The following is an 18339-nucleotide window of genomic DNA, read 5'->3' on the forward strand; positions in this document are numbered from 1 at the left end:
CCATCTTTTTTCGATTACTTTTGATCTTGATGTATTTACAAAAAAATAAAAAAATAATTAAAAAAATTGTCCTTTTATCCCTACATTAGGACAGTATCAGTTATATCCCTACATTAGGACAGTATCAGTTATCCCTACATTAGGACAGTATCAGTTATCCCTACATTAGGACAGTATCAGTTAACCCTACATTAGGACAGTATCAGTTATCCCTACATTAGGACAGTATCAGTTATCCCTACATTAGGACAGTATCAGTTATCCCTACATTAGGACAGTATCAGTTATCCCTACATTAGGACAGTATCAGTTATCCCTACATTAGGACAGTATCAGTTAACCCTACATTAGGACAGTATCAGTTATCCCTACATTAGGACAGTATCAGTTAACCCTACATTAGGACAGTATCGGTTATCCCTACATTAGGAAAGTATCAGTTATCCCTACATTAGGACAGTATCAGTTAACCCTACATTAGGACAGTATCAGTTATCCCTACATTAGGACAGTATCAGTTATCCCTACATTAGGACAGTATCAGTTATCCCTACATTAGGACAGTATCAGTTAACCCTACATTAGGACAGTATCAGTTATCCCTACATTAGGACAGTATCAGTTAACCCTACATTAGGACAGTATCAGTTATCCCTACATTAGGACAGTATCAGTTATCCCTACATTAGGACAGTATCAGTTAACCCTACATTAGGACAGTATCAGTTATCCCTACATTAGGACAGTATCAGTCACCAGAACCAAGCGTGTGTTTTCAATTAGTCTAACATGGTTCATGTTAGATGTTACTCATCTAAGATGATTATTTATTTTTGTATAATTGTTCAACAATGAACTAGTCTTTATATTAAAACTTTTTCAACTGTTTTGGAAGATGAGCCTTGGTGTTTAACTCATGATTAAAATTCAGATTGAAGTTACAATAGGTTTATAAAGGAGGGGTGCTGGCTGATAAAATGAATATAAAATATCTGAATATTGAATCAAACAACATAAACTAAATGTCTGGATTGCAAACAAAAGCCAGAGGAGACATTCAAATGATGAATGGTTTTAACCCATTAAAACCGGTGAAGCATCTGTCATTTTAGATTTTTGCGTCGGCTATTCAAAAATAGCAACAAGCTCAAAGCGCGTCACTTCGTGCTGCACTGCGAGCTTGTATATCTGCTATTTTTTTTAAATGAAAGTGAATTTGAAAGTGAATATTTTTAAAATAAAGTGAATTTGGAGAATCGGCCTCAAGTCTTAATGGGTTTAAGTGAAATACTCCTTTAATATGGGTCTCTATTATCTATATAATATTATTAGATAATATATGTATAATTATAATATGTATATATAAATTACCATCAACAATAAATGCAGTAATATTAATAAGGGTATTCAACAAAAACTCCTCTTACATCACCACAGACTCCTTACATTATTATTATTATTATTATTATTATTATTATTATTATTATTATTATTATTATTAAATCACCACAGACTTACATTATTATAACATTATTTATCCTCATTTTCAGCTCAATGCATAATATATCAGCAGAATCAAGGCTTTTCTGCCCCCTTGTGGTGAAAATGAGCAAACATGTCTATTAAGTCAGCGTTGACAACCATGAGATAACTTCCGGTTTCTCTTCAAAATAAAACTAAATTATGTCAAATTGAACGCTATAAACCATGAGAGAACTTCCGCTTACTGAACCAACTTGATGTTCCATCATAACTCTGTGCATCCGGTCTAGAAAGGATACGGAAACGTGTGAGAGTCTGTGTGTATGAACAAATAACCGGATACAGTAGGCGGGCTGTAGACCGGATGTGAGCCCTGAATAGTAAATAGAAACCAGAATGCCTGTCCGTAACTTACTGTACGGCGACGCACGCCGAAAATAGCCGATCTGTAGAGCTTGTAGATCGGCTATTTTCGACGACAGCGCAGCCGCAGTACCCAGTCACAGAATTCCATAGAGCATCAATTTTCAGTGTAACACACACACTGTTAGATTCTGCTACCTGACTGTGTTTACATCAGCTAGCTAGCTAACAGCTAGCTTCTCAGATGATGTAAAAACTAGTCTGTGTTTGTTGTAAAACTTTCTTTATTTTAATTGACAGTTTGTGTTAAATAACCTTCTATCTTTTAGAACAACAATAAAACACGTAACACGTAATAATAGCATGAAGATAAAATAAAGCTAACAATAGCTACAATAGCTAGTTATCTATACAAGACTTCCGGTTTTATTTTGAAAAGAAAGCGGGAAAGTTTGAGTGACGTCAGAACTGTTAACGTGTAACTTGACACGCAATGATTGGTTTTATTTTGAAAAATGTGTTGTAAAACTGTTCTTTATTTTAATGACTCCAACAGTTAACAACAATAATTTATTATAAGAATAAGTTATTATATAAAGGTAAAATAACGCTTTATAATAAATAAAACCACTTTACTAAATGACATAGAGTTGGTAGATCAACCACCAGAGGGCGCTATTATCCACTTTTTAATGCATTTTGCATCACAATGCATCTCAAAGCACAGAGTGTGGAGGTAATGATGAACCACAGGAGGGCGACACTCAGCCGTTGTCCTTTCTGAGTGAAGAAGAAGAGAAACCAGGAAGTGGGCTTCTGACTAAAACGGTAGCAGATCTATAAGCCCACATGAATGTCTCTGCTCTCAGACACTATAATATTATTTAATACATAATAATATAATATTAATGAATGTCTCTGCTGTCAGACACTATAATATTATTTAATATATAATAATATAATAATATAATATTAATGAATGTCTCTGCTGTCAGACACTATAATATTATTTAATATATAATAATATAATAATATAATATTAATGAATGTCTCTGCTGTCAGACATTATAATATTATTTAATATATAATAATATAATATTAATGAATATCTCTGCTGTCAGACACTATAATATTATTTAATATATAATAATATAATAATATAATATTAATGAATATCTCTGCTGTCAGACACTATAATATTATTTAATATATAATAATATAATAATATAATATTAAAGGTGTAGTAAAATGAAAAATATGTTTTTCACACTTTTAGAGCATATCCGTGGTCATCATATGGGCATACCTAACAATAGATGCCAAAAAAAATGAAAAAAACCCATTTTTGTGTATTTTTATATCTAAAGTCCCTAAAAAGCCAATCTTAATTACTTCCTGTAAACGAAAACGTGCTGCGTGATGACATAACGCAGCCTTCATGAATATAAATGAATCTTGATTACATGCACCTGTTTGATTCCCATAGCTGCACGTTCTTCAAACACAGCTGATTTTAATTACAGAAATACTCCGTTTTGAATCTCATTGAAGATGAGTGTATTACTCATTTTAAACTTCATCTGCACACTAAAATATGTATCTGAAAACATTATAGGTTAGAAATAAGCCAGGTAGTAGCAAACGTGCTTCACTGGCCGTCTCTCTCTCACTTGTAAACAAACACTAGCCGTGTTGCGCACGGCTGAAGTGATTGAGATCCAACGTCCCATAGCCTGAAGGGATGGGACCTTCTGATTGGTTTAGAGTCGGTTGAGCCGACGTTTCAGACTGAACCTTCAAAATAAAATGACCGAAAATGTCACTGCAGTGCGCCTTTAATGAATATCTCTGCTGTCAGACACTATAATATTATTTAATATATAATAATATAATATTAATGAATATCTCTTCACGTCCTAAAACCATGTTCTTCATCACATCAGCCAGCATAGCATGACAAAACACACCATGTCATACATGTGTTTAATAATGTACTTTAGTTGTTCTATCGTTAAATAAAATCATATTTGTCAGTCTGTGATCCTGTGTCCGCATAAAGACACAAACAAGATGGCTGCTACAGCAAAAAACGGAGAGCCCTTTGATTGGCTGGCAGAGTGAGAAACAGCGCCACAGACTCAGTGGCCGAACACGGTATCGCATCCATAGGGAGTAAAGACTAGCACGTGTTGCTGATCCGGTCTGGGTCTCTAGACCGGATACGGAAACAGTGTTTGCATTTAATGTGTGCGGCGCGAACTGCCGGATACGGGAGGCGGGTCTAAGACCGGATCTCACTCACTGGTCAGTTTGGAATGACTGGCAGATGTCCCAGATGTTAATACATGATGAAATCGAAAGTAAATGATAGTTTTCAAAGTGAAAGTAAACTCTGGAGGAACAAGACGACAAGATGGAGGATCTTTGTTCTTCTCAGTAAAGTCATGGATGTGTATTTATTTATACATGTTGATGTGGAGCAGCTGTTACACTGAGACAGGTAGAGTTATATTTATATTTATATTTATATTTATATTTATATAGGTTACAAACAGTCTGAACTAAACTGTAACTTTCAGGAATCCACGCCCTGTTTAAAAAAAAAATATTTATAAGAGGAAAGACCCGGAGAATGAAAGAAAACAGGGTGTGTGGATAATAAGCTGTAGTTTATGTAGTTTATTTTACTTGAGTAAAAGTACAAAGGTATTGGTATAGAAATGTACCAAAAGTAGAAAGTGTGTCGAATTTCCCATTTCACAAGTTTTCAAATGTATAAAAAATATTTTGAAAATAGCAAATCTACAAGCTCACAACGCGACGCATTGTGCTGTAGATCTGCTATTTTCAAATGGCCGAAATGTATATAGGGCTGAAGTGGTTAATGTTTGTTTTCTAATACTAATCAAAATCTTCAAAGTAACTAGTAACTAAAGTTGTCAAATAATTCTAGTGGAGAAAAAGAGTAAAAGTAAAATAATTGCCTCTGAGATGTAGTGCAGTAGAAGTAAAAGCACTGAAAACTGTGAATACTCCAGTAAAGTAAAAAATACCTCAACATTGTACTTAAGTACAGTACTTGAGTAAATGTACTTAGTTACTTTGTGCGTTCACACCGTCGTGTGACGAAGTATGACTCGGGCCATAGATATTAGAAACCTAGATACCTCATTGGCCTCTGCAGTTCATTGGGGCGACTTGTATCGCAATACACACGGCTCTTCCGTCCTGCACGGCTGCACCTGCCACTCAAAGTGACTACTGGCCAATCACAGCGCTCACAGCGCGTTGACTACTGGCCAATCACAGTGCGTCTTTTCCGGGACTTGTCATGCAATGGTTCTCAACCAGTGGTCCGGGAACCACCAGTGGTCCTTGAGGGGGTTCCAGGTGGTACCCAGCTAAATGATGGAGAGTTGATAACCAAATGGACCCTTATATAGATCTTTAAATCTTGAGTATAACATTTCACACTGTCAAGAAGAGTCAAATTGTTAAACATCTACATTACTTACTAAACAAGTACACAATTAGAGAACGTAAATAATTGTTATTTTGACAACATCTAATCGAATGATAACATTCTAAGTTTTGGGTGTGAGAGGCTAAAGCTTATCAAACGGTGGTCCGTGACTCAAATGCTGAATAAATAATGGACCTTGATATGAAAAAGGTTGAAAACCACTGTTCTAATGCATTTACGTCCATTGAAGCAGACGGTCTCTCCACAATTAAAATCATCACAACTCCCTGAATTTTCAACCTATTTTCAAGCGGTAAAGTTTGTCACAAATGCGAGACATGGAGTTATGGATCCAGTAGGCGTAGGCCTATATTTGGTTACATCTAAATTGCATATTTTCATACCAAAATACTTTCAAGTAACAGTAATAGTCACAAAATATTTTTGTCTCCATTCACTGACAGACTACATGAAATATGCTGGCCACATTGCAGAATTGCCTTTATCTAACATCCTTCATGTTAGCTATTCAGGTCAGAACAGAGCTATCAACTTTGAAAGACTGAAATAATTGTTCATTTGAGAATTTTCTCTTCCAAAAACAGCAACTATAAATGAAAAGTCTGTGTTCCATATTTTAATGGCACTGAAAGTATAACATATAACACAAATACTCCAAGACAGCCAAAAGAATATCATTCCAAAGTCACAGAGCAGAATATCATAATGGCAATAAAGATAAAATAATACCAGAAGCATATCATTTTCTAGCCATGGTTCACGTGACGCTTGTATACGGGCTAATCATTTTCCACACGAAGCGACCATGTCTTATTTGAATTTCACAAATAGAGTGTGGAGTTTGCCAAGTTCCAACTAACTAGATGCTGCGCACAGCTGCTGCCTCTTAAAGGGTTAAAAGCTGGGTTACAAAATGACCCGCCCCCACCTGCCTCTGATTGGCCTACCGAACTTCCGCGTGTGTGACGCACACGGCAGCCCTGCAGAAGCAGGAAGCGCGCCCGAGATACAGACGCTTCAGAGCCGAATGAGGCGTCTACCTTTATATGTCTATGACTCGGGCCACCCGTGTTCTCTGCTCTCCTGTGAAACAGCTCCCTCTAGGGTAACAGCTTTCTATGGGTCACAAAGCTTTCAGTAACGTAGGCTCGCTTCATGTGTTTTTGTTCTGTTTTTAGAGTTTTAAAAAATGCTTTGAAGTTGTTGAGCTCCAGAAAACCTTAGAGGACACGTGACACAGACTATAGAAAACCTTAGAGGACACGTGACACAGACTTCAGCACAACTTCTATTCTATGTGCTTAAATGTGCAGCTTTCTTTCTCAGCTGTTCGTTCATTATAGCTGATTATGAGGCTGAACTTCAACCTGGTTTTTGCACTTTCTCCATTACAGTCTGTACATCTACATAAACGTTCATATTTCTGATATTAAGTGCTTACCGTATGGCCACGGATGTTACAATGATTTACGGGTCTTAAAAAGTACCCGTATCTTCCGTATTGTTTAATAAAAAGCATTTTAATCCGATCGGCGGGCATTTTATCCTAGAGTTATAATGTAATCAGAGTGCAATACCCCTCCCAACCGATAGGGTAACGCAGTTGAAAGCATAAGGAACATAGCAGATCCACAAGCTTGCAACGCTGTGTGAAGTGAAGTGACTCACGTTGTGAGCTTGTAGATCTGCTATTTTCTGTCTAATTTGTCTTTTAGGTCTTGAGCTAAAGAGTTTGGTCTAGAGCGTGTCTAATGAGAAATAACTATTGCACCGTCAGTAGTGTAAAGTAACTAACTACATTTACCCAAGTACTGTACAGTTTTGAGGTACTTTTTTACTTTACTGGAGTATTTTCCAATTTCCAGTACTTTTACTTCTACTCCACTACATCTCAGAGGCAAATATTATACTTTTACTCCACTACAATTATTTGAAAACTTTAGTTACTAGTTACTTTGCAGATATAAATGATTATATTATAAAACATACATTAACCACTTCAGCCCTATTTTATACCTAGGCCAGGGGTGATGCAACTTTGATGATGTAGACTAGAGGGCCACTATATTTACACACTCACTCCAGAGGAGCACATTGCATAATATACTGTCGGGCCATTCTATGGCACACAAAAGTAGCAAAAATAGACGATCTACAAGCTCAAAACACGTCGCAGTGCGACACGTTTTGAGCTTGCAGATCTGCTATTTTTTGCTAATTTTGAATTGGAATCCTGAAAATGTAAAATGTTATTTAATTTCAAATGCATTTAGTTATACTTATGTTAACTTTACAAAAGTACACGTGTGTGTGTGTGAGGTACTGAGTGAGAGAAGGAGATATTTATAATTAGCGGGGAGGAACTGGTTAACCATTGATGGGAATGCTTGCCGGGTGGGTCGGTCGGTCGGTCGGACGGACAGACAGACATTTAAAAAATGTGTGGCAGGGGTTCTTCTTTGGCCTACAGGGAGTGTGTGCAAAGTTTCATACTGATTGGTCCAACGTTGCTGGAGATAAGCTGTTTACAGACGGACATACAAACAGGGGCAAAAACATAATCCCCGGCCTTTCGCCGTCCGGCCTGGCTGAGATATTTAATAACTAATATAACTCCAGGTGGAGTTGAGTCATTTTGGGTCATTTTATTTGTATTTACAGTACCTTCTTAGAGTTATTACTAAACTTCTCTTCACTTCACCAACAAACCCCACTATGCCACGCCCATTTCTCTTTACTCCAAGGTTTTTATAAGGTCATGTTTACCTGAATGTATTGACACATCTGACCGCTGTTCTAAACCAATCAAACTCTTGTTTCCTTGTATGGTCAGGTCCTGTATCAAGTCCTGTGAGAGCTATGAAGATCTAGAGCGCCTTCTTAGACTGAACTACAACAACACAGGTAAGACTTACGGAATAAAATCATGACTGGATTCATAGATTCAAGATTTATCTTCTTTCCTGCTCCTTTTCATTCATGGGATATGTAAAAAAAAAAGCGCTGGCTAAGAATGGCTTCCAGAGTTTGCAGTTTTTAGACGACAAACGAGGTCAGGTGACCAGTATGTTTAGAGGAGGGGCTGCCGTGTCAGTGAGGACAAACGAGGTCAGGTCAGGTGACCAGTTTGTTTTGAGGAGGGGCTGCCGTGTCAGTGAGGACAAACGAGGTCAGGTCAGGTGACCAGTATGTTTAGAGGAGGGGCTGCCGTGTCAGTGAGGCCACGTTTAGTTTAGTTGTTGTTTTGTTTTTTAACACAACCCAACGATAGAATGATGTCAGCATTCATGTATTTTCAGATACAATGTTTCATCAAACAAATGCGTAAGCTATCATTGTGAAATCTATGCAAAACAAATATAAAAATAAGGAAAAACCAGAGTCAAATTATATGAGCTTTGATGTGGGTCCATGTTGTGTTGGTATTGTGTGGGGAAAGTTAAAAAGTGTAGGCTATAGTTGAATGAATCTACTATACTCTAATACTAATACGTGTGTGTGTGTGTGTGTGTGTGTGTGTGTGTGTGTGTGCGCGTGTGTGTGTGTGTTCGCCCTAGGAAGGCACATTTCATCCATTTGTCTGCGGACCCCCATCTGAACATATGTTGTACCACATATGTTGTACCAGGGACCCCCATACAAGATTTGTGTTGTTAAAATATTTCAGAAATAATGTTCCTTTGGATTGACATAGTAGACTGAGCCTTTGTTGAACACTTTTTCTTTTCTTACATCTTCTATTTAAATGTGAAGATGAATAAAGCTTGATAAAGGCCAACCATTGTGGTGATCTCAGCGTACGGCCATTTGAAGCTGAATCAGAATCAACGTTTACAGATGTAAAAGGCAGTTGCATTGTGACACATTGTGAGCTTGTAGATCGGCTATTTTCTGCTAAAGTTCTCCCATGAACACAGAGGCTCAAGGGGTTCACGGGGTTAAACTGTTTGTGTCCGAGTCACATCCGAGTACAAGTTAAAATGTCAACACACACCTGTGTTCATATCTGCTCTGTTTGTACGCTGAGTTACAGAAATGTAACACAATCATGATGGAATGTAAGGGTCCATTTGGTTCCATGTGTACACTCTCAGAGTTACAGACCTGTAAGGGTCCATTTGGTTCCATGTGTACACTCTCAGAGTTACAGACCTGTAAGGGTCCATTTGGTTCCATGTGTACACTGTCAGAGTTACAGACCTGTAGACGGATAGACTTAAAAAAAAAACGTTCCTCTTACTCTCGCTTACTCTGTCTGATGGAAGCGTTGTGTATGCATGTGCGTGTGCGTGTGCATGTTGACTAAGGCTGCAACAACGAATCGATTAATCGATTTAACATCGATTAATACATTTGTTGCCAACGAATTAGATCATCGATTATTAATCGGCAACGAATCGCAAGTGTTTTCCGACATTAAATGTAATGTAATATAATTTAAATGCTGCAAATCATAGGGGGAGACGAGTCTGTTCCTCCTTCAGAGTTGCGCATGCGCAGTTGCGCACTAACGACCGCAGCTGACAACAAGCCGGCTAGCATAATGGCGGCGTCCATTAGTGCGGTCGCTGCTTTGGGTCGCTGCAGCAGCGTCTTGCGATCGCACCAAAAAATCTAAAGGCTGGGAGCATTTCACTCTGAACAGAGAAAAGAAAAAAATGACCAGCAAACATTGCAAGGCGGACTTTGCTTGGCACGGGAGCACGAGCTCAATGAATGAGCATCTGAGGAGAAAGCATATAGGAGTTTTGGAGACGGATGAAGACTCGTCTCTGTGTGTTTGCTTGTGGGCTTACCTATAAGACTGAGTTGTCTTGGCTTTTAACATTTAAAATTAACTTTACACTGCGGAAAGCCTGGTTTCTTTTTACCGTTCAGTACTGGTCAGGATTCAGGTCCAGTCAGTCTATTTATTGCTCTATTTGCGCTATTAGAAACATTAATGCTAGGACGTGATAAATTCACTTAGCAGGCAGCTGATCCGGTCTAAGGCAGTTAGTTGTTAGTTAGGTTGGTAGGTAGTTTATTTCGGTCATGATTTAGAAAAACAAACAGTTGAACATACAGAATAATGTCAACAAGATCATTTTGGCCGAAAAGGTTTGGGCTGAAGCCGAAGCTTATTATGCCCACCATATTAATATTTAATAAAATGTATTGACACAAAAGAAAAGGAAACAAAAGAGCAAAAAAAAAACTGAAGAAACCCAAGTGTTAAGGTACAGAGGAGGTCATCAGGACCAACCACTCCCATCTCCTCCAGATGGAGATTGAAGAACAAATGTGCAATAGGAGATTATTCCTACTCTAGGATGAGGCTGGAGCGGCTTTGTCAGTTGTCAGTTCAATAGAACCGAAGGGTCTATTGAACGCATTCACGGGTCTATTGAGAAGGTCGACCCTTCTTAATGGCAAGCTTTTCTTGAAAAGTCCTTCTCGAAAAAGGCTTTGCCAGTAAATCCACCTCCAAATCTGTTTGTTCTCCTTCAGCGATTTTTTTTTTGTGCGTTTGTTTGTGAGTTAATTTAGTGAACTCAATCAACTAAGAGACGACAACAACAAACCATAGAGTAACAAACCCGCAGCAGAAGTTTGAATTAATCAGTTCTCTTGTCTCATTGGTCAACATTTCTTCCCAGCCATGGGATGCAAGCAAGATGTTAACGCAGGGGTCTTCAACAGGGGGTCCGGGACCCCTAGGGGGTCCTCAGAGTTACTACACGGGGTCCGCCAAATTTTTTAGTGATATGATTTATTTTTTCGCATTAACCACTTGAACCCTAGCATCCCTTTTTGGAGGAGAACTTTATCCAAAAATAGCAGATCTACAAGCTCACATTGCAGATCGGCTATTTTTGGCAAAGAGGTATATGTGTAGAGGGAAAAAAGAGCAGACCAAGTAAAAAAAAAAGTTAGTTACAATTAGGCCTGTCCCCGACTAAGGATTTGTTTAGTCGACTCTAATTGGCGACTAATTGCCAATAGTCGACTGGCAGTCGACTAATAAAAAAAAAAAAATATATATATATATATATATATTTTTTTTTTTTGGGCCAAAATACATTTTATTTCAAAGGGCCAAGTCTACACAGTTTGTTTTGTCTCCAGCAGAGTTTCTAGTGTCTCTATCTCTCTCTGGAAGAGGTTGCACATGAACTCTGCAGCCGCACTGAGGCGCTCCAACACAAACAATATCAATACAAAGACGAGGAATAAGAAGAATAAAGTGGAAGTTACGTGTGGTTGCAGGTGTAGACTTGGCCAAAAAACTATTTAAAACATTTTTGGCCCTTAAAAAAAAAAAAAAAAAAAAAAAAAAACTCGACTCGGACCCCCCGCGACTAACCAGTCGACTAGTCGACTTAGTCGAGGTCAGGCCTAGTTACAATATAGAGGGGGTCCCCGCTTCATCTCTCTCTCAGCTAAGGGGTCCTTGGCCTGAAAAGGTTGAAGACCCCTAGTTAACGTCATCAGGTAGACCAGCTAGAAGGCCCTGATACCTGAAAGAATACGCCCAGCAGGGCAAACTCGAAATCTGATTGGTTAAAGAACCTGCCAATCTAAATATCGGCCCCATTTACTTCAACAGCAGGTGGATTCAGTTAAGATTCTGAAGGCCTCACGGTGGAGATCTTTACCCGGAGACAACACAAGAAAAACATCTGATTGGTTAAAAAACTGGCACTATTTATAGACCTGCACAGAATGGAAGCAGCGCGTTGGCGTGTCCAGTCTGACTGAGAGACAGTGCAATGACGGCAGCGAAATAAATACAATATGTTCGTGAAAAATAAATATATATTATGAAATATAGATGTTTTAATCAGTCAAGTGCAGCAGGGCCAGCAGAGAAGGCTTTGCTGGCCCTGACGGCTCGCCTCTGCGTAGAGAGCAGCAGTAACTGACTCTGTGACTGTAGCATTATGACGTTGTGTGACTATTGTATCATCCAATCTATTGTGCTGATGACATCTATCTATCTATCTATCTATCTATCTATCTGTCTATCTATCTATCTATCTATCTATGAATGACTTACTGCACATGAAGTACACAATTAGAATAAATGCCACTGTTGTTGTCGTCACCAGAACCAATAGAAGAAGCAGAAAGGAAGAAGTAAAAATGGGGAAAAATCAATCACGGAAAATCAGAAGGAAACAACAAAAGGTATGTTTATTTACGCACCAAACTAACTGCAGACCAGAGTCCAGGGCGTTTAAATGCAATGTAGACATCCACTATAGACATACTCTAGGTAAAACACATGTGAAAAACTAGAAAAATGTGATCCTCGAGCTCAAATCCCTGCCAGGCTGGGTTGCCTACCCATGCTGTATTGTTTAAGAGTCGCCAGGCTGATTTGATAAAATAGGGTGGAAGTTCTTCCTTGACCTACTTCTACTTGGCATGTGCGTGCAACGTTTCACGCAGTAGGACACTGCATTCAGGATTTGTCATTTTGTGCAAAATGGGCCCCTCGCATATGAAAGCCAATCGGAATAGAATCAGAAAAATAGGACACCCTATCTCTTGACTACAGAGATATGGTGTACCAATGAGTTTTGGACAGAATCTCTAGGAGTGGTAGCACACAGTGTGCTTGTGAAAATCAGAGGTAGCTCTGTAGCCTACTAGCAGCATACAAGGTAGCTCTGTAGCTACTAACAGCATACAGCAGTCAGTCGGTTGCAGCTCGTTCAGAACGCAGCTGCGCGTGTGCTGACAAAGACCAGACGGAGAGCACACATTACACCTATTTTAAAATCCCTCCACTGGCTGCCTGTAAGTTTTAGAATTGATTTTAAAATCCTTTTATTGGTTTTTAAATCATTACATGGAGGTGCTCCGGCCTACCTGTCTGCAAGGATTTCCTGGTATGTTCCCAGCAGAACCCTTAGGTCCTCTGGCACCGGTCTCCTAGATGTTCCGGAGGCTAGCTCAAAAAGGCATGGGGAAGCAGCTTTTTGCTACTATATATATATATATATATATATATATACATATATATTTGTTTTGCTTTGCTTTATTATTATTATTATTGTTTATTATTTTCTTGTTTTCCTAGTCTTATTCTAAATGTTTTCTTTTCCTCTTTTGTTGTTATCCTCCGGGTTTTTTAATCGTTATTTTTAAACCTATTCTGTGAAGCACATTGAACTGCACTTGATGTATGAAATGTGCTACATAAATAACTTTGATTGATTGATTGATTGATACAAGGTAGCTCTGTAGCTACTGGCAGCATACAAGGTAGCTCTGTAGCTACTGGCAGCATACAAGGTAGCTCTGTAGCTACTGGCAGCATACAAGGTAGCTCTGTAGCTACTAGCAGCATACAAGGTAGCTCTGTAGCTACTGGCAGCATACAAGGTAGCTCTGTAGCTACTAGCAGCATACAAGGTAGCTCTGTAGCTACTGGCAGCATACAAGGTAGCTCTGTAGCTACTGGCAGCATACAATGTAGCTCTGTAGCTACTGGCAGCATACATACAAGGTAGCTCTGTAGCTACTAGCAGCATACAATGTAGCTCTGTAGCTACTAGCAGCATACAATGTAGCTCTGTAGCTACTGGCAGCATACATACAAGGTAGCTCTGTAGCCTACTGGCAGCATGCATACAAGGTAGCTCTGTAGCCTACTGCCAGCATGCATACAAGGTAGCACTCTAGCTACTGGCAGAATACATACAAGGTAGCTCTATAGCTACTGGCAGCATACATACAAAGTAGCTCTGTAGCTACTGGCAGCATACATACAAGGTAGCTCTGTATCTACTGGCAGCATACATACAAGGTAGCTCTGTAGCCTACTGGCAGCATACATACAAGGTAGCTCTGTAGCCTACTAGCAGCATGCATACAAGGTAGCTTGTTAGATACTTGCAGCACGAATACATGGTAGCTCTGTAGCCTGCTGGCAGCATACATATAAGGTAGCTCTGTAGCTACTTGCAGCATAAATACAAGGTATCTCTGTAGCCTTCAGGCAGCATACATACAAGGTATCTCTATAGCCTACTGGCAGCATATATACAAGGTAGCTCTGTAGCTACTGGCAGCATACATACAAGGTAGCTCTCTAGCTACTGACAGAATACATACAAGGTAGCTCTATAGCTACTGGAAGCATACATACAAAGTAGCTCTGTAGCTACTAGCAGCATGCATACAAGGTAGCTCTTTAGATACTTGCAGCACACATACATGGTAGCTCTGTAGCCTACTGGCAGCATACATATAAGGTAGCTCTGTAGCTACTTGCAGCATACATACAAGGTAGCTCTGTAGCCTACTAGCAGCATGCATACAAGGTAGCTTGTTAGATACTTGCAGCACGAATACATGGTAGCTCTGTAGCCTACTGGCAGCATACATATAAGGTAGCTCTGTAGCCTTCAGGCAGCATACATACAAGGTATCTCTATAGCCTACTGGCAGCATACATACAAGGTAGCTCTGTAGCTACTGGCAGCATACATACAAGGTAGCTCTCTAGCTACTGGCAGAATACATACAAGGTAGCTCTATAGCTACTGGCAGCATACATACAAAGTAGCGGGTTTTTTAATCGTTATTTTTAAACCTATTCTGTGAAGCACATTGAACTGCACTTGATGTATGAAATGTGCTACATAAATAACTTTGATTGATTGATTGATACAAGGTAGCTCTGTAGCTACTGGCAGCATACAAGGTAGCTCTGTAGCTACTGGCAGCATACAAGGTAGCTCTGTAGCTACTAGCAGCATACAATGTAGCTCTGTAGCTACTGGCAGCATACAAGGTAGCTCTGTAGCTACTAGCAGCATACAATGTAGCTCTGTAGCTACTGGCAGCATACATACAAGGTAGCTCTGTAGCCTACTGGCAGCATGCATACAAGGTAGCTCTGTAGCCTACTGCCAGCATGCATACAAGGTAGCACTCTAGCTACTGGCAGAATACATACAAGGTAGCTCTATAGCTACTGGCAGCATACATACAAAGTAGCTCTGTAGCTACTGGCAGCATACATACAAGGTAGCTCTGTATCTACTGGCAGCATACATACAAGGTAGCTCTGTAGCCTACTGGCAGCATGCATACAAGGTAGCTCTGTAGCCTACTGGCAGCATACATACAAGGTAGCTCTGTAGCCTACTAGCAGCATGCATACAAGGTAGCTTGTTAGATACTTGCAGCACGAATACATGGTAGCTCTGTAGCCTGCTGGCAGCATACATATAAGGTAGCTCTGTAGCTACTTGCAGCATAAATACAAGGTATCTCTGTAGCCTACTGGCAGCATACATACAAGGTATCTCTGTAGCCTTCAGGCAGCATACATACAAGGTATCTCTATAGCCTACTGGCAGCATATATACAAGGTAGCTCTGTAGCTACTGGCAGCATACGTACAAGGTAGCTCTCTAGCTACTGGCAGAATACATACAAGGTAGCTCTATAGCTACTGGCAGCATACATACAAAGTAGCTCTGTAGCTACTAGCAGCATGCATACAAGGTAGCTCTTTAGATACTTGCAGCACACATACATGGTAGCTCTGTAGCCTACTGGCAGCATACATATAAGGTAGCTCTGTAGCTACTTGCAGCATACATACAAGGTAGCTCTGTAGCCTACTAGCAGCATGCATACAAGGTATCTCTGTAGCCTTCAGGCAGCATACATACAAGGTATCTCTATAGCCTACTGGCAGCATACATACAAGGTAGCTCTATAGCCTACTGGCAGCATACATACAAGGTAGCTCTGTAGCTACTGGCAGCATACATACAAGGTAGCTCTCTAGCTACTGGCAGAATACATACAAGGTAGCTCTATAGCTACTGGCAGCATACATACAAAGTAGCTCTGTAGCTACTAGCAGCATGCATACAAGGTAGCTCTTTAGATACTTGCAGCACACATACATGGTAGCTCTGTAGCCTACTGGCAGAATACATATAAGGTATCTCTGTAGCTACTTGCAGCGTACATACAAGGTATCTCTGTAGCCTACTAGCAGCATGCATACAAGGTATCTCTGTAGCCTTCAGGCAGCATACATACAAGGTATCTCTATAGCCTACTGGCAGCATACATACAAGGTAGCTCTATAGCCTACTGGCAGCATACATACAAGGTAGCTCTGTAGCTACTGGCAGCATACATACAAGGTAGCTCTCTAGCTACTGGCAGAATACATACAAGATAGCTCTATAGCTACTGGCAGCATACATACAAAGTAGCTCTGTAGCTACTAGCAGCATGCATACAAGGTAGCTCTTTAGATACTTGCAGCACACATACATGGTAGCTCTGTAGCCTACTGGCAGAATACATATAAGGTATCTCTGTAGCTACTTGCAGCATACATACAAGGTATCTCTGTAGCCTACTGGCAGCATACATACAAGGTATCTCTGTAGCCTTCAGGCAGCATACATACAAGGTATCTCTATAGCCTACTGGCAGCATACATACAAGGTAGCTCTGTAGCTACTGGCAGCATACATACAAGGTAGATCTTTAGCCTACTGGCAGCATTCATACAAGGTAGCTCTGTAGCTACTGGCAGCATGCATACAAGGTAGCTCTGTAGCTACTGGCAGCATGCATACAAGGTAGCTCTGTAGCAACTGGCAGTTGCATACAAGGTGGCTCTGTAGCTACTGGCAGCATGCATACAAGGTAGCTCTGTAGCTACTGGCAGCATGCATACAAGGTAGCTCTGTAGCTACTGGCAGCATGCATACAAGGTAGCTCTGTAGCTACTGGCAGCATGCATACAAGGTAGCTCTGTAGCTACTGGCAGCATGCATACAAGGTAGCTCTGTAGCTACTGGCAGCATACATACAAGGTAGCTCTGTAGCTACTGGCAGCATGCATAAAAGGTATCTCTGTAGCTACTGGCAGCATGAATACAAGGTAGCTCTGTAGCAACTGGCAGTTGAATACAAGGTAGCTCTGTAGCAACTGGCAGTTGCATACAAGGTAGCTCTGTAGCTACTGGGAGCATACATACAAGTTAGCTCTGTAGCTACTGGCAGTAATATATATACAAGGTAGCTCTGTAGCCTACTAGCAGCATACATACAAGATATCTCTGTAGCTACTGGCAGCATACATACAGGGTAGCTCTGTAGCTACTGGCAGAATGCATACAAGGTAGCTCTGTAGCTACTAGCAGCATATATACAAGGTAGCTCTGTAACCTATTGACAGCATACATACAAGGTAGCTCTGTAGCTACTAGCAGAATGCATACAAGGTAGCTCTGTAGCCTACTGGCAGAATGCATACAAGGTAGCTATCTAGCTACTGGCAGAATACATACAAGGTAGCTCTATAGCTACTGGCAGCATACATACAAAGTAGCTCTGTAGCTACTGGCAGCATACATACAAGGTAGCTCTGTATCTAGCCTTCAGGCAGCATACATTCAAGGTAGCTCTGTAGCTACTGGCAGCATACATACAATGTAGCTCTCTAGCTACTGGCAGAATACATACAAGGTAGCTCTATAGCTACTGGCAGCATACATACAAAGTAGCTCTGTAGCTACTGGCAGCATACATACAAGGTAGCTCTGTATCTACTGGCAGCATACATACAAGGTAGCTCTGTAGCCTACTGGCAGCATGCATACAAGGTAGCTCTGTAGCCTACTGGCAGCATACATACAAGGTAGCTCTGTAGCCTACTAGCAGCATGCATACAAGGTAGCTCTTTAGATACTTGTAGCACACATACATGGTAGCTCTGTAGCCTACTGGCAGCATACATATAAGGTAGCTCTGTAGCTACTTGCAGCATACATACAAGGTATCTCTGTAGCCTACTGGCAGCATACATACAAGGTATCTCTGTAGCCTTCAGGCAGCATACATACAAGGTATCTCTATAGCCTACTGGAAGCATTCATACAAGGTAGCTCTGTAGCTACTGGCAGCATGCATACAAGGTAGCTCTGTAGCTACTGGCAGCATGCATACAAGGTAGCTCTGTAGCTACTGGCAGCATG

At 40.2% G+C, this 18339-nt stretch overlaps 1 protein-coding gene across 1 annotated transcript in view; it reads left to right on the forward strand.

Annotated features, from left to right (window-relative positions):
* The first annotated feature begins 4230 nt into the window (after positions 1 to 4230).
* The window catches only part of LOC308081295 (NLR family CARD domain-containing protein 3-like), a 52982-nt gene continuing 38873 nt past the window's right edge, over positions 4231 to 18339 (forward strand). The window contains exons 1-3 of the mRNA XM_080457678.1: positions 4231 to 4345; positions 8163 to 8233; positions 12421 to 12499. Of these exons, the coding sequence (XP_080313804.1) occupies positions 12455 to 12499 (45 nt within the window). The 5' untranslated portion in view covers positions 4231 to 4345; positions 8163 to 8233; positions 12421 to 12454. The remainder of the gene's footprint in view (positions 4346 to 8162; positions 8234 to 12420; positions 12500 to 18339) is intronic.

Source organism: Gymnoscopelus braueri, assembly GCF_963280865.1.
Source record: "Gymnoscopelus braueri genome assembly, contig: SCAFFOLD_160, whole genome shotgun sequence".
NCBI lineage: Eukaryota > Metazoa > Chordata > Actinopteri > Myctophiformes > Myctophidae > Gymnoscopelus > Gymnoscopelus braueri.